Source organism: Dermacentor andersoni, chromosome 6 (assembly GCF_023375885.2).
Source record: "Dermacentor andersoni chromosome 6, qqDerAnde1_hic_scaffold, whole genome shotgun sequence".
NCBI classification, from domain to species: Eukaryota; Metazoa; Arthropoda; class Arachnida; order Ixodida; family Ixodidae; genus Dermacentor; species Dermacentor andersoni.
In genome coordinates, this window is record NC_092819.1 from 65,695,167 (window position 1) to 65,715,176 (window position 20,010).

The following is a 20,010-nucleotide window of genomic DNA, read 5'->3' on the forward strand; positions in this document are numbered from 1 at the left end:
CGACGAGTCGGGAACGACCTCTCGTACAGGTAAAAGCAAACGACGACGTGAAAACAAGCAGAGCTGACACTACGGCTTCGACGTGCATTTGCAAGTTGGTAACGATGGCGAAGAATCTGCCGATGAATCGTAAACTTGATACTTTCTTTTTTTTATTTCGCGATTTTCAATAAATTTCCTTTAAAGAATGATGGCCTAAATTCAAAATCTACTTGATGCAGTCGGTAGACATTAGTTTCTTTTTTTTCCTTTATTTGCAACAAGCCTGATCAATATCGGTGCATAGCATTCCGAGCAATACGATTTTTGCGTTCCCACGTATTTAGTTAAATAGGAGCAACCGAAGGTAAGCTTCCGTTAAGCACACGAGAGGCACAGAAGGGACGGAATCAAGTACCTAGTGGTGCAGCCAAATGTTCACCCGAAAGAAAGCATTTGCACTTTGAAATGGTTCTTCGAGAACCATGTCCGCTGCAAGCGACTGAAAAGCGCTGAAGATGTGTCTGTAGAAACTGCTCGTAAAATGTCAAATGACGTCACAGTATGTAAGGGACACCTCAGACACCACGTTTTCTAAACTCCGGCGTCCCGTGTGTTTATCGCGCATCTTGTCCATGAACTGTGTCGTCAAAAAAAAGTGAAGCAGTACGACGACGTGCGGTGGGGACTTCTTATGCGTTAAATGCTTTAATTCTACGAGCCAGCACTAGAGAATGCTGAGCTCAAGAGAAGCTTGGCATTCGCCCAGGCCCATTTCGCAGGTGTTTCAAAATGTGTCGTTTCCTCCTCCTCGTTTTTTACCCCCTTCTTATTCTATGTATACGTGAAACTTATACATGAAGCAACCGAGATACGCAGTACGCCGATCTCACCAATGCAATCAAGTGAAAATAGAACACAAGAAAAAGTGCCAGACATACGCATGCACGCTGACACGGACATTTATACAAGCGTTCTCGTGAGGTTCAAAACAACAGGGACCACGGGACAAGGCGCCCTATGCTATGCTTCCTTCTCTGCGTGAGTATGCGTTCGTGTGGCCCTCGCAGTATGCCGCTAGGTAAGCGGCAGCTAATCAACAAGCCCGGATGAAGGACATTTCGGACGTTCTCGATGAATGCCGCGCAATAAAATCGAACGTTAGTTAAAGAAAAAAAAAAAGGTGGGGGCGAGCAATAACGAAGAACACGGGGGACAAGCAGCATGCAACAATGCTTCACCTTTGAAGCTGGCCCGTTTGTAGCTGGACGTTGAGGACGCCACGCTGAGCTCACGATTGAGCACACGCCGCGTGCAGGGTGGCGGCCGCTTGCAGCTCGTTTTGGTGCTCCGCATCGTTAATTGATGGACACGATGTATCCCACAATATATATTACACAGATTAAAGACTGCGGGCAGTTGTCTGTCTCCTCGCTCAGGAAACAGCGAACCGAAACGACTTCTGACGGTATGGCACGCTGAAGAGCTCACAGTAGATCCTCGTATGCGACCACTCAAAGTCAAATCTGCTTTAATATCGTCACCGGCTCTTCCAGCCTGTACGAATGTTCAACGAACGGCGAAGGTCGAGTTCCAACTTTTCGAGGTGTGTAGAGGGAGACGTGCCTACACTGCAAAATATATATATGTATATATACTTGTGAACAGAGACACTTCACAGATCCTGCGCTGCGGTCGCTCGTTCCAGATGGAACAGTGGGAAGACGCTCCAGAAAGAAAAAGTCAATGGTTCTCCGGGCCAAGACGACAAGCTGATTGCTGAATGTAGCAACGTAGAGCCTCAACCGCAATGAATCCACAATCTCTGTGCTCCTAGAGAGAGGAGATTCGGAAAGCCCTCCACAGAATTCTCAATCGTTCGTCCCTGGTTCCTGGTGCGACGCGCGTTTGTCATCACGGCATCGCTTGCCAGCTCCCGCGAAAGACAAAGGACCCTCTTGATAGCGCGGCACACCCTCTGGCCCGTTTGAGCGTTCGCTATCGCTTCGTTCCCTGGGCGGTATTTATACCGCCAAGGAGCGTAGACGTCGCTCTAGCCTTGGCGACGAGAGACAAGGAACTTCTCTTGATTGCTTGCGTCGTGCTGTGGTTCTTTGAACGATCCGTCTCAACCTTTGCGACGGCGTGAGAAGCGCTTGGGTGTAGGGGAAGACGTCAATTTCACCGACTTAGACAAAAGAGCTCGCTGACTGTGTGCCGACGAGTTCTTGCGTTGTCTTTTTGTGTCTCTGCTACCGCGGTGTCACGACCTGGCGGCAGTCCTCTTGTACAAGAGGTGCTATTCCACAATGCGCTACAGAAGTGTTACTTCTGCAACACCAAACGATACATTGATATTCGCCAACAGAAGACGGTGTCAAAGTACTTGCAGACAGCAATGTTTGTCACTAGCATCACTTCACTCGTTTCACGTGAATCAACGGCAGGTCATTCGATGCTCCTCGCACTATCTCAGTGCACACTTGTTCCGAGTGCTGCGTCGTGTACTTCTATCAAGACACAGCAATCGTCACCTGATAATGAAGCGCGAGCACTCACTGTTACTTTGAGCACCCGTACTTTTGCACAATCCCAATCCAAAGACGTACACTCAGGTCATCCAGTTTTACAGTTGCAAATGACCAGCACCGAGGCGCTCCTTGCCAATTTCCACGTGACGACCAACACAAGTAGGTCTACGACACTGAACTGACACGTCCTTTCACCGGCTTTACAAACGGCCAAAGCTTGGGCAACAGTCTCTCCTGGCGTCTTCGAAGTGGCACCAGAAAGGAGCGATCACTATTCCTCGAAGTTCTGTGTACCGCTCCCTCGACGAGCTCGGACACTCGGACCGTTTGCCTTGTCAGCTTCTAAGGTACCGGATAGCCTCTGCAGTCACCGTGCCACCTCTCAGAGAGTTGGTGACCGAAAGCTAAACCAAAGACAAGGTCACCAAGACTCCTTCCTCTTACGCGCGTCGTCGAGCCGGCGGTACCAGGAGAAGGAATCACCGTTTCGCACACGTCTACACACCGCTTCAGCGGGCAGACCCGCCGTCGTCTCCTGTGGTTTTGGTACTCGCGGACTCGGCGTCAACCGCTCGACGACTCGGCTTTCCAGCGAGTGGCGCACTGGAGGCACCCTCGTCGTCGGGCTCTTGAACGCCGTGTCTGGCGGCGGATGCGAAGAAGAAATATGTGGTGCTCTGTGGCAGCTGGGAATCGCTCGCTCGCTCGCCGACGGCAGTGCGAGGGCGACGTGGAGGAGGAGGGGGAAGAGGAGGAGGGAAAGGAGACGGCGATGAACGAGAGCGCGTTTCGCGGTTACGTTGAACGCGAAGATAAAGAACAAAATGTAAAGGCCCATGGGCCCGCGGCAGTAAGTGAGTGAGGCAAAGAAAAATACATTTTTAGGGCCCGCAGGGGAGGGAGTCGGATTCTCTCGGAAACCGGGCCAACCGACGACTCCCGGAGACCTCACCGCACGCCGGCCTCGAGCTTATTTTTAGGAGGAACCCCTAGTCTCTTCCCTCCTGATTCTATCTTTCTCATCTTCTTGCTTGTGTGTCCCTTTCCTCGATTCTTCATAACTGTTTCTTTTGCGGAGGTGTATTTGTAAATTTTGCTTCCCCAACGCTGTTATGTACTTAATTCCTGGTGATCTGCGGGTAAGCTACGTGCTTAGGTGTAGGCACAAGAGTCGCAGACTACGGACGTGCAGACGCCGAGGAATATACGCCAGCATCTCAGCTCATTCGAAGCGTTTTGTAAGGGAAAAAAATATAGCCGTATCGCCAGGTTTGGAGGACAGGAGGCAGATGTGTGGGTACGTACAATATTGATGGCAGCGCCTTCCTTAGGGTATCTTTCCTCCTTTTTCTTTCTTCTTCGCTACTACCTCGGGAAACGGCGGTGAGCGATGACGGCCGTCGTTCCTCGCTCAAGACAGGCCTTGCCGTGCTTGCCAAAACTCGGAGAATGTCCGTGGGGACGCGGCGGCAATAGCCTCCTGCATACCCGTTCCCCAGGTCCCCTTTCCTTCGCCCACCACATGCTGCCGCTAGATCGGGACGACGTTCAGCTGCCGTTTCTACATCACGTGTCCGATGATGCAGCTATATAGAAAGCAGCAAGGCTTCTTGCATCTGGCCTTCATCCTTCTTCCTGGTGAAAAGGGGGAGGCGGATCTAGCCTTGCAAAGGCATGCCGAGAATTGCTGTGTGGGGGTAAACATTCCAGAAAGTTACATGTGGCGTAAACGCTGCTAAGCGATAATGAAGAAGGCGACCAAACGGAGCAAAAATGGAATGTTTGCGATGCATCAAGGCCACTCTTAATGCATCAAGTGATTGCTGGCTGTTATTAGCAAGTACTGCTAAACGTCACCGCTAGATGGGCCAAATCGGCCTCAGAAACTTTCACAGGAGGCGAAACCCCTTCCTTCTGAAAATCTAGCGTACCTGTGGGAAGAATCAGTAAGTATTCCACGGTCGGCCGATATCGTTATCCTACACACACACACACACACACACACACACACACACACACACACACACACACACACACACACACACACACACACACACACGCACACACACACGCACGCACGCACGCGCGCACGCGCGCACGCACACACACGCGCACACACGCGCACACACACGCACACACACACACACACACACACACACACACACCTTACAACACTACCGACTTTCACTACCACCGCCGCACAATGCTCTCAAGCGAGAGGAAGCCGTAGTGTGGCGGGAACTACAAACGCATATCCACACTTTAGTCTTTACCATGTTTTACACCCTGCGCTATATCATAAATACCCACACTGCGGTGATTGAGTAACGCTCTACCACGTCGTATGGGCATGCGCAACCACACCAGAGCTCACACTCATAACACATCCCACCACACGGCAATATATATGACTGGGCGGACCGGCTCGAACTGCAGGTCAACCGAGCGAGAAGGGCCGGCCGGGCTTTCGGCCGTTGGACTCCCGTTGAACTCCTGGGGGGAGGGGGGGGGGTGTATTCTGCAAGAGTCCACCTAGCGAAGTGTCCATTTTGGCCGCTACTGATTGGGTGCAGCTGTACGAGCGAGGAAGAGACGAGCGCCCCAGCCAATCAGCAGCGGCCGAAATGGGCAGTCTACTAGGTGGACTCCTACAGAATACCTCCCCTGGACTGAGGGGACCACCCACTGCAGAGAGGGGGAGCTAACCACGCTCGCTTCGTTCGCGTGCTGTTCTCGATAAAGTTGATTGTCTCTCCGCTCAACGTTTTAACCCTTAGGTCGCGTTGTTTGTGCATCAGTCCAGATGTACTACCGGCTCGTGCGCGACTATTTGGCTGCATGTTTATGAGTGAGTGCAATGGCGCTGGCAGACGTTGACGCCCTTCCTGTGGACAAGCGCGGTGTTGTGGTTTAACATCTCGTCGACAGCCGAATGAGTGTGCGTGTCTTAGCGTGTGTAGCCTGCTTCGTGTCGAAAACACGCCTGTTGCGCAGTTGCCGGCCGCACGAAAACAGTAACCGCGTAAACACCTCTCTCTCTCTCTCTCTCTCTCTCTCTCTCTCTCTCTCTCTCTCTCTCTCTCTCTCTCTCTCTCTCTCTCTCTCTCTCTCTCTCTCTCTCTCTCTCTCTCTCTCTCTCTCTCTCTCTCTCTCTCTCTCTCTCTCTCTCTCTCTCTCTCTCTCTCTAAATAACTTCGCTTCCTTCATTCCTTACCGAGTGCGCGCAGACAGCAAACAGAATCCAATCGTCGCTCACGTTGCAGGGGTTCAGTTTACCTCGACGCCTGCTTTGTGCGTTCCTTTTTGAAACCGCGGCGAGGTGAAAGACGAGAAACCGAGTGTTTCCTCTTCGCTGGAAAACTCCCCGTCATTTTTTGACATCCCGAGCTACAATTTTAAAACGACGCAGTAGGCTGTGTAGTAATACTCTGTTTCTTGCATTAAAAAAAAAAAAAGAAAAAAACGAGATTTAGCCAACAATTCGCTTTCTCCCAGCGCGTGTGGTGAGGGCCCCATGCCAGAGACACTTCCGGTGCAGAATTATCCGGCCTGTCTTCTTGGAATCAACTATACACAAGCGCCGGCAACTCGCTGGAATCACGAACGCACTATTGCTGAATCTACTATACAGGATGATTTTTAAATTTTACAGAATTTTTAAATATCGCCTGTGGCAGATAGCAGAATTCTTGTCGTTGAGCTGTATTACTTGAAGAGGCGGATAGTACTAGCGCGAGAAATCGGAACACATATTCAACTAATTAGAGAAAGTAACTAATTAACTCCCTAATTAATTACTCTACTGCGCATATTGCAATTTGAGAATTGTAGATGGCGAGTTTGCAAACATTCTTACTTTTGTACGTCAAAGCATAAAAGAGCGTTTCATCAAAAATGTAAATGGACCAACAGTTCTTTTTTACGGCGAGTTCGACGGCGCATATCTCCGAACTCCTATCTCCAAAGAGAGAGAGAGAGAAATGTCTGCGTGTGTGTGCGCGCGTGAACGCGTGCGTATATATCAGGAAGACGCGTATAACTGCGACCGCACTGCCGAGGCCATGCCTTGCGCTTTCGTAAACGTCAGCCGCTGCGACGAGGACGGAAATGCGACCATCAAGTTAATACATACGTATATAAAAACAAGCTTTATCTAACTCATCCTTGAAACGCCTTTTTTTTTTTCCTTCGTGGCTCCTGCCAAAAAGTAGAGTGATTCATTTACGGCCGGCCTTCAAAACGGCCCCAGAACGGCGCCCGAAACCTTCGCGCACTTAACGGCGAAGTCATTAGTCATCGCTACGCCTCCATCCCTCCCCTCCCCCCATTTTCTGTTCCGCTAATTAAACGAAAAAAATCGCGGTTCCTCTTCGCAACCAGTTCCCATCTGCCTTCCCTTCTTTCCTCCTCGCCTGAACGACTCCCCGCTTTCAGCCAATGAGGAAAAGCCACCTATAACCGTATACCGCACATCACGCAGAGATTCCTGCGGCTGCGTGTAGAAGACGGGAATGGAGAGAGAGAGAGAGAGAGAGAGAGAGAGAGAGAGAGAGAGAGAGAGAGAGAGAGAGAGCGGGGGACCACAGTGCCGTAGGCTTCGGCCGCGGGGTTTTTAAGCCTGGGCGCGCCACCGTATATTTTGACAACCGGGCTGGCCCGGGCCCGCGCGCTCGAGGTACATACATCCAAATCGAGGGGAACGGCCGCCGCGTGCATGCTCGCGCGAGTGTGCGCCGTGACTAATCGTCGCAACGCTCTCTCTCTCGTGCGCGGTTTACGGTAGCTGCGCCGTGCGCCGGCAGGAAAGGGTTGCACTGCCGGCCCGCCGCGCAGTCCGTCTTGGTGTATACCGTTTCCGGCAGCCGGGCGAGCCACTCGGGCCGCGGTTTACAACTGGAACACGGCTTGTGCCGCGTCCTCCGACGCCGGTTTGAGCGGCTGGTTACTACGCACGTTATAGAACACGCATGCTTCGTTGCACGAGGGCTTTCTCCAGGAAGGCGAACGCGCGCGCGCACCGTATGCGGAGTAAGAGAGCGACCGGTGCGGTTCGCTGACTATAACGGCGGTTCGGGTGTTAGTCAACGCAGCGTTTGTTTTGCGGAACGCGCTTTAAGTGTATAACGTAAACGTTACTATTACTGAAGGGCCGTGTATACCTGTCGGTGAACGTGAGCTGTTGTTGGGATGGTCGTGCTTGTTGGTAACTTATGCACCACGCGCAGGCGTTTTTTTCGAAACCGGAAGCAAACCAACGCCGTGCTGATGCAGACTTTTTAAAGCGAAGCTTCTTTCTTTTTTTTTTTTTTTGCCTCTTGCTTCGACTTTTCCACTGCTACTGCTGCTGCTGCTGCTACAGTCTGCGCAGACTAACTGCAGCGGTGCACGCAAGGTAACGTTTAACACCAACTCACCACTCTCGTATTGGACTAAACGTCGAATCAATTAAACGTTCGCCATCAACGTCACCGCTAATTACCGTCAATCAAAGCAAAAAATCACAGAAAGCTTCGCTTACATCGATTCCCACAGTGCGTGGGATATGCATAATTTCTTTAAATTTTATTTTAAGATACCGCTTTTCTTGCCGGACTTACGATGACATGTGCGCACGGCAAAGACAACAATAGCCTGAGACGTCTCGTGAGAGAGAGAGAACCCTTTAATGAAAGGTTGTCTCGTGCCTTGAAATGCTTGCGCACTACTAAACACAGCCTAAACCTTCCTCACCCTTTACTCACCGGCGCCTTCACTTTGGTGACTACACAACCAGTGTATGTTTCTCGTGGGCATGCAATCTAGTTACATAAAGTCCTTGTTTTACAAGGCCACCCAATGGTTATGATTGTGCGTACATCGAGCAGACCCGCCTGCTAGTAGTCTAATTCATCGCAAACTATCGGGAAGCATACAATCCACACACTTCTTGAAAATTTATGACACGCTTTTAAGTGGTCACTAACGTTCAGGTATAAGCAATGATGATGATGATGTGTGGAGTTTTTTGGCGCAAGGGCCAGGTTTGGCCAAAGAGCGCCATGACAGGTGGTAGTGTTAACGATGTATTATGGAAGATGTGACTTGGCTGTAAAGTGGCCTAAAAATAGTCGCTGTAAAAGCGTAAAATCTATGTACTATAAAATTATGGCGATGACTAATGACGAATACCATGAACATTAAAATCCATCGTGAAAGAATGATGCATTGTTTAAAATATGCGAGATGGTAAATTGCTTACAGCACTACTGCCTCGCCAGAGCCCTTGAACCACAAGGGCCTAGAGGCATGTGCTATTCAAAATAATTATCGCAGCGGCATCCTCTGGAGAGAGGAAGCGCTACGAACGTGTGGGGCTAATAACATGCAACACAACATCTTTCAAAAAACCTAGGACGGCGTTGCTGTCAAAGAGTGGTTCTGGACCAAGTAACATAACAGGATGAAGGGGGATGCGGTGCCGGTATGCTACGAGAAAATGTTTTTTTCTTTCGGATTCGGCTTCCCGACACTCCAGTAGGACGTGGAGGACGGTCAGCCTCTCCCCGCATCTACCAAAGGTTGGAGGCTCGTTTCCCGTGAGTAAAAAGTTATGTGTGCCAAAAGTGTGCCCTATTCTTAGACGGCAGAATAGGACATCTGTACGGCGGGATTTTGACACAGGAGGCCAAAAACCTAACTGTGGCTTTATTACATGCAGTTTATTATTTATTTCTTCATCCCACATGCGTTGCCAATGCTTTCGTAGTTTCCTTCTTAAGAAAGGCTTCAGGTCTGTGACAGGGACCGAAGCAGTAGGATTAACTGCATGCAATGAGATTGATGTGGCCATCTGGTCGGCTAGAACGTTTCCCTCGATGCCCCTATGTCCAGGCACCCAGCATATGATCACATGTTGGTTAGATATATATGCTTTGCACAGTGCGGAGTAGAGCTCAATAAATACTGGATTTTTGTGATTCCAGAAAGACATCAAGGCCTTCACAACACTGAGGGAGTCCGTATATATAATTGATTTCTGGAGTTGTGATTTATTTATATGCTTTACGGCCGACAGCAGTGCGTAGGCCTCAGCCGTAAAGATACTAGTTTCCAGGTGCAGTACGTCGGATTCCGAGAAGGATGGACCGACGGCTGCATAGGATACCCCGTCGTGTGACTTTGATGCGTCTGTGTAGAACTCCGTGCAGGAGTATTTGTGCTGGAGTTCCCGGAAATGCATCTTGATTTCAATCTCTGGGGCATGCTTTGTGACTTCCACGAACGATATATCACATTGTATGAGCTGCCACTCCCAAGGAGGTAGCAGCTTGGCTGGATGCATTAGGCGAAGCTCGAGGAGTGGAACGTGCATTTCCCCGCTAAGCTCCCTCACACGCAGCGAGAAAGGCTGTCTTACGGACGGACGATTGCGAAAGAGTGTAGCACATGTCATGTCATTAATGGTACTAAAACAGGGATGTTGGGGGTTTGAGTGGACTTTCAGAAAATATGTATGACTGATGTATGTTCTCTGCAGATGAAGTGACCACTCATTTGATTCTACATATAAACTTTGTATGGGACTCGTTCTGAAAGCGCCAGTGGCCAGTCGGATTCCTAGATGATGGACTGGGTCTAGCATCCTTAGTGCGCTCGGGGCGGCAGAGTGGTAAATCACGGCGCCATAGTCTAGTCGAGATCGAATGAGGCTTTTATAGAGATTCATTAAGCACTTCCTGTCACTACCCCACGTAGTCTGGGATAGAAGTTTGATTATGTTCATTGTTTTTAGACACTTTTCTTTGAGATGTTTAATGTGGGGGACGAAGGTGAGTCTGTAGTCAAGTATGACACCTAGAAATTTGTGTTCTTTGTTTACAGGTATCTGTTGTCCACGCAGTTCTATGCAAGGATCTGGGATAAGTCCTCTCTTTCTTGTAAAAAGAACACAAGAGCTTTTGTTAGGATTTATCTTAAACCCATTCTTGTCTGCCCACATTGACGCTTTGTTCAGGCCATGCTGTACCTGTCTCTCGCAGACTGCGAGGTTACACGATTTGAAAGCTATTTGAATGTCGTCCACGTAGACAGAATAAAAGATTGCAGGTGGTAATGAAGCGCGAAGCGTGTTCATCTTCACGATGAAGAGTGTGCAGCTGAGCACGCCTCCTTGGGGTACACCCGTTTCTTGCGTAAAAGGACGCGAGAGTACATTACCGACTTTTACCCGGAATGTACGACTGGACAAATAGCTTTCTATGAGGTTTAGCATATTACCATGGATGCCCATTTCCGACAAGTCTCTTAAGATTCCGTAACGCCACGTCGTATCATACGCCTTCTCCATATCTAGGAATATGGATAACAAAAACTGTTTGTGCACAAATGCGTCCCGAATATTTGCTTCTACACGTACAAGATGGTCAGTTGTGGAGCGCCCTTCTCGGAAGCCGCACTGATAAGGATCAAGCATTTTGCTCTGTTCAAGGAAATGAATGAGTCGCCGGTTTATCATTTTTTCAAACACTTTACAAATGCAACTTGTGAGGGCTATCGGGCGGTAACTTGCCACTGAGGAAGGGTCTTTGCCTTGTTTCAAAACAGGGACCACAATGGCTTCCTTCCACGCGGTTGGAAGGTACCCTGCATTCCAGATGGTGTTGAAAAGTGTGAGTAGTGTAAGTTGCGTGTCATTGTGTAAGTTTTTGAGCATTTCATACATGACTCTATCAGATCCTGGTGCGGAGCTCTTGCATGCGCTCAGGGCAGCTCTTAATTCGGCAATACTAAATGGACGGTTGTAAGGCTCATTCTCTCGACATTTTCTTGTTAGTGGCTTACGTTCTTCTATTTGCTTATATTTCAGGAAGGATTGCGAATAATGATTTGAACTTGATACGCTCTCAAAGTGCTCCCCAAGTGAGTCTGCCTGATCTTGCAGTGTATCGCCCTGTGTATTTACCAGAGGAAGGGAATATGTTTGTCGCCCTATAATTCTATTTACCTTGTTCCATACTTTGGCCTCATCTGTATAAGAGTTTATACTTGATAAAAACTTCTCCCAACTTTCTCTTCTAGCCTGTCGGCGGGTTCTCCTGCCTTGGGACTTTACTTTCTTAAAGTTGACAAGATTTTCTGCAGTGGGCGAAGCGCGTAGCAACCCCCACGCTTTGTTCTGATTTCTACGTGCGATTCTGCATTCATTGTTCCACCACGGGACATGCCGTTTGCATGCCGAGCCGCTTAATTCACGTATGCATTTAGATGCGGCATCTATTACAAAGGCTGTGAAGTACTCCACAGTAGCGTCGATTTCTAAAGAAGACATGTCATCCCATGATATATTAGTTAAGTTTCGGAACCTCTCCCAGTCTGCTGTGTCAATCTTCCACCTAGGAGCCTGTGGTGGATATTCGTATTCTTTAAGTGTTCTTAGTAGTACGGGGAAGTGGTCACTTCCGTAAGGATCATTCGTAACTTCCCATTCTAGTTCAGGCAGTATGGACGGAGAAACTATGCTCAGATCTATTGAAGAAAAGGTATTGTTTGCAAGACAGTAATATGTGGGTTTCTTCTTATTCAGAAGGCACGCACCAGAGGAAAAAAGGAACTGTTCAACAAGACGACCTCGCGCATCTATACGAGAGTCGCCCCACAGGGAGCTGTGCGCATTGAAATCGCCAAGTACAACGTAAGGTTCTGGCAATTGATCTATAAAGGATTGGAATTCATGTTTCGTTAATTTGTAATGTGGGGGTATGTAAAGAGAGCTAATGGTGATGAGTTTGTTTAGGAGTACAGCTCGAACCGCCACTGCTTCGAGAGGCGTTTGTAGCTGTAAAAGTTGACATGCAATGCTCTTATGGATAGAAATGGCAACACCGCCCGATGATGCGACAGCATCATCGCGATCTTTCCGAAACGTGACATACGGTCGTAGAAAGTTTGTGTGTTGTGGTTTTAAGTGTGTTTCCTGTAAACACAGCACTTTTGGATTGTGTTGGTGGATCAGTTCTTGTACATCATGAAGGTTTCTAAGGAGACCTCTGACGTTCCATTGTATGATTTGTGTATCCATATTTATTGTAAATTAGTGCTGTGTGTACGGAAACGGAAGTGATGCCTTAGATTACAGAGCCCTTTCGAGGCCCTGTAATAGGGGTTTTGTTCTTTCTGGAGCGTTCGAGGGAACCTCGACGCTCCTTAGGCGCTTGGTGCGCCTTGAGGATGGGTGTAGTGTCCATTGCCTCTTGTGAGGCGCCGGACACGTGCTCTTGCGAGCGAGATGTTTCCCGAGAGAGTCCCGCCTTGGAGGGCAAGACCCCTGCGCCCACCAGCCCGGAGGTCGATGGGGCTCCCTGAGGGATCTGGCTGCGCCGGCTGTTGCCAGCGCTGGAAGGGGCCGGGGAGGTTGGGACAGCCTCGGCGGCGGCCACCTTCGGGGTCGTTGGTCCCTCATTCTGGGTCGACGGAGCAGCGCTAGCTGCAACCGCCGCGGGGGCAGATGGCGTAACTGCCAACTCACTGCCTGTGGGTCGGACAGCCGCCGGAGGCCGTTGTGACGCTGCCCCCTGACGCGCCACATCGGCAAAGGTTTTCTTGGGCAGGTACGATACCCGCCTGCGTGCCTCCTTGAAACTTATGTTTTCTTTTACTTTAATCGTAACTATTTCCTTCTCTTTCTTCCAAGATGGGCACGACCGCGAGTATGCAGCGTGCTCACCTTCACAGTTTACGCAGCGGAGAGAGTTTTCACAAGATTCAGAAGTGTGCTCATTAGCACTGCATTTAGCGCAGGTTTGGCGGCCTCGGCAGCTCTGAGAGCTGTGACCGAAACGCTGACATTTGAAGCAACGCAGGGGATTAGGGATATATGGCCGAACACGGAGCTTGATATACCCGGCCTCGATGGACTCGGGCAGGACACTTGTGCCAAAAGTTAGTATCAAATGTTTGGTCTGTATTTCCTTGTTGTCACGCCTCATCTTTATTCGCTTAACGTTCACGACGTTCTGCTCACTGAAGCCCTCCAAGAGCTCAGCCTCAGTCAGCTCCAAGAGATCATCATCGGAGACTACGCCACGGGTGGTATTCATAGTACGATGCGGAGTTACTGTCACTTTGGCGTCGCCAAATGATACTAGGTTCGGTAGGTTCTCATATTGCTTCTTGTTTCGGAGCTCCAAGAGGAGATCACCGCTTGCCATTCTGGATGCTTTGTAACCTGTACCAAAAACTTGGGTGAGAGACTTAGACACGAGAAATGGTGAGATTGTTCGTACGGGTTTGTTTGGTGTTTCGGAGTGGACTACGTGGAAGCGTGGAAAAGTTTCTTTTTGACGGGCGAAAAATTCTAAGACATCATCGGTGCGCCCCCTCTTCAGGGAGCGATCAGGTAGTAGGGGAAAGGAAGTAGCCATAGGAGATTGTAATTTCGGCAGTAACGCCAGCCACCCACCGTGGAGTCCTACAAGGGGGCGCTGCAGGGCGTGTGAGACACGGCCTGCAAGCGCCAGCTGTACATTACCACTATAACCAAATATGAGATAACCTAGGTTGGTTATTCACACAGGGTTAACCCTTGCTGCCTGGAAAAATTGGAAGTAAGCGGAAGCTAGGAGAAGACAGGAAAGACGAAAAGTAAGAGAAAGACGAAGACTGGAGGGAGAGAGAGACAGGAAAAGGCAACTACCGATTTCCCCCGGGTGGGTCAGTCCGGGGGTGCCGTCTATGTGAAGCAGAGGCCAAAGGGGTGTGTTGCCTCCGCCGGGGGGCCTGAAAGGTCCAAACACCCAGCATCGGCTCAACCCCCAGGATCCCCTTTTCCCCAGACACGGCTAAGCCGCGCACGGCTACACGCGGGAGGGTCCGACCCTCGTGTGCTCGGGTACGTGGTGTCGCAACACACCAAACGCCTGCTTGCGCAGACGCCCCTGCGGGGCAGGTATAAGCAAGATATGGTCGTTCATCCCAATGTGCGCGGTTGCATAGGGAGAACGCACGATACAGCCAAATTCAGTACGAATTCAACAAGAGTCAATAAAGGATTGATTGATTGGTTGATGATGATGATGATTGTGGTGGTGATGATGATGATGAATAGGAGGAGGAGGAGGAGGAGGAGGAGGAGGAGGATTAGCGCTATATACTACAACCCTTGAGGAAACGCGGCCCAGCACCAATTAGAGCACTTGACCAAGTTCACGGACTCAGCAGTTCGCGCGTAGCAGAGCGCTAGAGTTTGAGTAGAACAGCAAATTCAACAAACGTTACTGACGGAGCCGATTTCAGTAAGGCTTGTTGCATTTAAAATTATAGCAGTGCTTTTTTTTACTGTGCTTCAGGTGTACTTCAGGATTTCTATACTTCACGTGTAGTTCAGTGTAACATTAAAGTTTCCTCGTATTTACGTGCATTGTTGAGGGGAAATGTTTAGAAAAGAAATAACTTCTACGGTAAGAAGTGTTTCCAAGGTCCCTAAAAAGGAATAAAGACAGTCCGAACAAGCTTGTGGCACACGCTAAAAAATACCAGATGGCGAAAATCAATCCAAGCACCGCCAACGCGACCTAATTATACAGCCCACGACATATACTTCTCCGTTGCTTGCGTCACATCCCCACTTATCGTCATCGAAAGAAAGAAATCATTACATATAAACGCTTCAGTTCAGGTAGACGGGTATAACACGCGTTTCAAAAGGCCTGTCGCGAATGACTCAGACTCCACGTGACACGGCAGTTAAAACGTTCCTATTTATCTTCAACGTCGCGCGCGCGAAATAAAAAAGGAAGGAAAACAAGTTCAGAACAAAGCGAAACGAATGCAAACCAGCAGGAGCCTTAAAAAAAACTGCAGTTGGCCCGTTGTCGGTGCGTTTGTTTTGGCAGCCGTTTTCCTCGCCGTTTTCTCGCGCTCGCTTTGTTGCTCAATGGGCCACGGGGGCGGACGCCAGCCGAGACCGTTAAATCGTGGGAGAACGCCGGTAGCTTTCGAAGCAACGGAAAGAAACTCTACTTTTAGCTCCGACAAAAGACAACAGCCGAGAACAAAAGGGATGCGTCTGCACGGTCGTACGTTTGCATGTTTCCATTTGGGCGAGCCTCGAGAATCGGGCCAAACGTTTTTACGCCGAATTTCGCCGCCACATGCCCCCCCCCCCCCCCCCTTGTTATTTTTTTTTTCTTTTTTTAAAGGTTAGCTGTATGGTTATGGCTTGCTGTGTATGCTCACATATATACATACTTGCGATTATCGGCAGTAAAAAAAAAAGAAATAGCAACCTCTCAATACAAAAGTGCAATGGTTATGAGCCGCAACTGGCGAATATTTCATCACAAGCTTTTCTCTCGCTTTTTCTTTTCCTTCTTTTTTCGCTTTCTTTTATTTTTTAAAGACACTGTTTCTTGGCGAATTGCCCCAACTTTTCCATATCGGTCTCCTAGGTATACTCTGTGGCGCAAAATACATTTCCTGAAAAGGGACTGAAGAAAGGAAGACAGTTGGCGCTTCACTGTCTTCCTTTCTTCTGTCCCTTTTCAAGAAATGTATTTTGCGCCACAGAGTATACCTAGGAAATCTAAGCACCAACTTGCCCAAGAAGAAGTCCTTTTGGAATATCTTTCCATATCGGGTATGTGTGTTTCTACCCTCTTTCGCGTGCCGATGCCGGAGATAGTGCAGCCTAAATATGTGGGCCGATCCCGAAGGTTGTGCAATCTGGAGTACGACACTCCTCCTAATCCCCTCACGCGAAAGGTCACGCGATAAAGTGTCGTGCGCAGTGACTACGCCTTCAGCACACGGAGAATTAGGCGCTGCATCCCAAAATTCCAGTATATCGGCGGGTGGGTGGGTAGGTGGGTGGGTGGGTGGGTGGGTGGGTGGGGGAGGATGGAATGGCACCGGTGCTCGTTCAATCGTTGCTCGCCTTCGCATTGCCATGCCGCGCCCGAAAAAATGACTGATCGAAGTGGACTTCGAAGAGCGGAAGAAGAAACGAGTACAGACTGCCAGACACCGCTATGCGGCGAAGAAAGATGCTGAAGCTCTCAATGAACGGGAGGCTCGACTCCGGAAGGTATTTCTCTATTCCACAATAATTTATACTGTTTATACACCCCATTTCACACGCAACTTGCTCAGGAAGACATTGTCTTTGACGTCAACTAGAGGTTAAATCGCTTTTTAACTCCCTCTCCTTCCCTTTGTCTTTTCTAAATTAAACTGCGCAGCTCGTCAGTAAGCGACGGACTTGACTTTACTCACAACGTACGTTGAAAGTGCGTCAGTTTTTATGTGACATTGTGCCTGATGTTGTGAAGACTTGAAAATGAAGCAAAAATCAAGATTCACTCCTGCGGCAGTTCTAACTGCTGCAGCACTTCCTTCGTTTACATGTCCGTTCCCTCGTGCGAGGTGACCATGACACAGTGATGGCCCGAGCGAGCTGGTAGTAAAGCAAGCGTCACAGCTATGTCAGCAAAGTCAGCGCTTCGCGCTCAAGCTCAGCGCGAATTCAGCCAAACTATGCTACGTAATTAAGGTGATTAGGTAACATAATCAGATAAACTGAATTGAAGATAGTTAGATAAACTGATCATCAGATAAACTGAATTGAAGATAATTAGGAAAATGAAAAGTATTTCAATTACGTTATTCAAGGTTCACTGTTAAATATGGAGGCACCCGTCGCTATTAACTCAAGTTATTACTCGAAATGTTATACAAAACTTCGCATACTGAGACCAGGTTTAATACATTCGTTAAAAATAGTGCCGCGTTATTCTTACATTTTAGGACGGGAAGTCGTTCATTAGTACTGCGTAAAGTAAAAATAACACCGTATTATCTATTAAATTGTTTCATCGGCCAGCCCCGGAGAAAGGTTTGCACTCATAACAGTCACGCTCCTTTTTGGAAGACGAATCAGGAATGCCTACAGTAAATTATGATCGGAAGCAAAGCTGATCTGCATTGACAAAAACATATTTAAGTACAGCACTTTAACACGAGAAAGTGCTCACAAAAGATGGCAAACACTGTTCGGAGATGTGACTTTTGGCCTAATTTTCTTGTTCCCGCACATATCCGCTGAGCGTTCTTTCCCAGTGGATTGCTAAACATAGCAATAGCACCCAGAACTTGCCAAAGTCATCAACAACAAAAAATATACAAAGTGATTCCGGAATACCCCGCTTAGCTTGCCGTCAAGCGTTTTCGGGTCGCGTAGACAGCACCGATGCCTGGCAGCCTGTCAAAACTTTAGCATCCTGCATAGTTTGCGGACGCCTTCTCAGCAATACACAAAAGCTGTGCGTGAAGCACGCTTTACAGAAAAACACGCCCGCTCGAAATTGTTTTAAAACTTTTTTTCCGGCATTTCACGCATGCGAACATATTACACAGGAAAACGAAAAATGTAATCAAAAACTTACAACGCCTGAGGAGCTCTAAAGAAGATACGCATGAAGTTTTAAAATTACATCTCTTCTCTAGCGGCGCCGGCATTCATTCATTTCTACACATACCCTCCTTATATCTTCCTCATCCCTATCTTAGCCTCCTCTAAACATGCTCTTTTCCTATTCACGGTCTAATCACTGCAGCATCAAAACTCATCCGCCTCCACAAAGAAACTTTTCGCTTTAAAATGGCACAGCTGGTGACCTTTTTGAAGTTTGTAAAAGTAGGGAAACCTCGAGGCAAGAATACCTCCGACAAAAGGTATCCTTGAACTTCAGCGCAGTTTACAATGGTGATTACAGTTATTTACATAACAGACCATCGTAAATAAACAGGAAGCCCGCAGGCAGCCCACATGCAAATAACCAGCTTGAAAAAATGTTAACCGGAAAGACTTGACAGAGCAGCGCACACAATGCCTATTGTGCCGATGCAAATTGTACGCGCAAATTCGGGTTCCTTTGTGTGCGCTTTTACCACAAATACAAACGTTCGTTACACTACGTAAACAACAGCGAGGACGCAGTATAGCAAAAAAGGCGGAGGACGTAACGGAAGTGGAAGCCGGCGAATCTGCCATTCTGTTCAAGGGCAGATTCTATTTACAATTGTTCAAGCTTTGCGGACGTGCAACGTTTACATCGCTGCTCTTGTTTATGTCTAATAAATCAGCACTGACCTAGGTTACTCAACAGCTCTAGCGAACGGTGGAGTTGTGCGTTTGGGCAGCGTAGGTCGTTCATAAAACGGCTATTCAAACATCCATTTTGAAGACAAAGCGCCAACAAGCAAGGGACGAAGTGAAAGCAGACAAAGACCGGCGCTGTAAGACAACATATGTATAGTCTTTCTTTTACTTCAAATAAGTGACAGTTGCGCGCACCGCCGGTACAAGCTTGTCTGCTTCCCTTTCCTGTTGACGCTTTGTTTTCAAGAATGTATACCAGCTTGTCCAGGTTTGGGTTCTTTTATGAACATCACCGGCAGCACCGACGTGTACCATACACGAAATTGAGAGCGAGACAGAAAATTTTAGCTGGCCGGGCCGGTGGTACCACCTGGTGATGCGTAGTATAACCAGAGAGGATCGCCAGTCCTGTTAGCTTTGGGAGCCCTCGCCAAACCGCAAATGAAGCAGTGCAGGGTGACATGAGTTGGGCCTCTTTTGAAGTCAGAGAAGCGCAGAGCAAAATTAGTTTTCGAGAAAGATTCAGGAACGTGGGTCAAAATAAAGGGGGGGCTAGAGTGCACACTTGAGTATCTGTACCTGAAAAGCGTTGAGAGGAGGAGCTCAAGGAAGTTGGCAGTAATATACAGGGTAATAGAAAGTGAAAGAGACAACCATGAGTCATCAGAAAGAAAGAGAGAAGCAGAGACAGCAAATTCAATGCAAAGAATAGAAACAGAACAAGACCATGCAGATTCGCAAGAATGAGAAGAAATTAGAAAGGAAAAAGATATGTACGATAACACAAAGGGCAGCGCGCTGCTATTCGAGGCTCGAGCTCGTTGCCTAAGCACAAAAACATGCCGGAGCAAATATTCGCAACTAGATGAAGCATGCGGACGCTGCAACGAAAATCTGGGAACTACTCAGCCCACTCTAATGGAATGCGAAGTAATTCACCTAGTTAGACCCGTAGGTAACGTGCACCTTCCAGAAGCCCTTGAAATTAAAGTGGACGGAAGCATCAACCGGTCAACAGTCGAGATAACTAAGGGTTGTCTAAAGTATCGGTAAAAAAAAAAAAAAAAGCAGGGAAGAGATTTATACGACCGGATCCGTTACAGGCATAGGTAGCGGTGCAAGGTAGATAGAGACTATATGAGGAAGAGAAAGAAGATTATGGAGATGTATACAAAAGTGCTAGAATGAAAAGCATGTGCAGCCTACCTGATTAGTCCAAGCAGGCAAGGTGACTATTTGTCACCGCCCTGTTTCAAAGGGGATGCCAATAAATCATCATCATCATCAGGACGCATAATTATTATTGCAGAAAAAAAGATATTCTACTTACGCGCTGGTGTAATACGTCTGCAGTGACATAATCGTTAA

At 48.3% G+C, this 20,010-nt stretch overlaps 1 protein-coding gene and 1 long non-coding RNA gene across 3 annotated transcripts in view; one reads left to right on the forward strand and one right to left on the reverse strand.

The window, feature by feature from the left end:
- The window catches only part of LOC126522711 (protein SSUH2 homolog), a 66,670-nt gene that overhangs the window by 34,804 nt on the left and 11,856 nt on the right, over positions 1-20,010 (reverse strand). The window contains exon 1 of one of the 2 annotated variants that reach the window (XM_050171499.3): positions 1,221-2,236. The exons of the other annotated variant lie outside the window; for it this stretch is intronic. Coding sequence (XP_050027456.1) covers positions 1,221-1,335 — 115 coding nt within the window. The 5' untranslated portion in view covers positions 1,336-2,236. Of the gene's footprint in view, positions 1-1,220; positions 2,237-20,010 lie in introns of those variants that run through there. 2 annotated transcript variants of the gene reach the window in all.
- Positions 1-20,010, forward strand: part of LOC129382494 (uncharacterized) — a 47,808-nt gene that overhangs the window by 7,089 nt on the left and 20,709 nt on the right. The window lies entirely within an intron of this gene.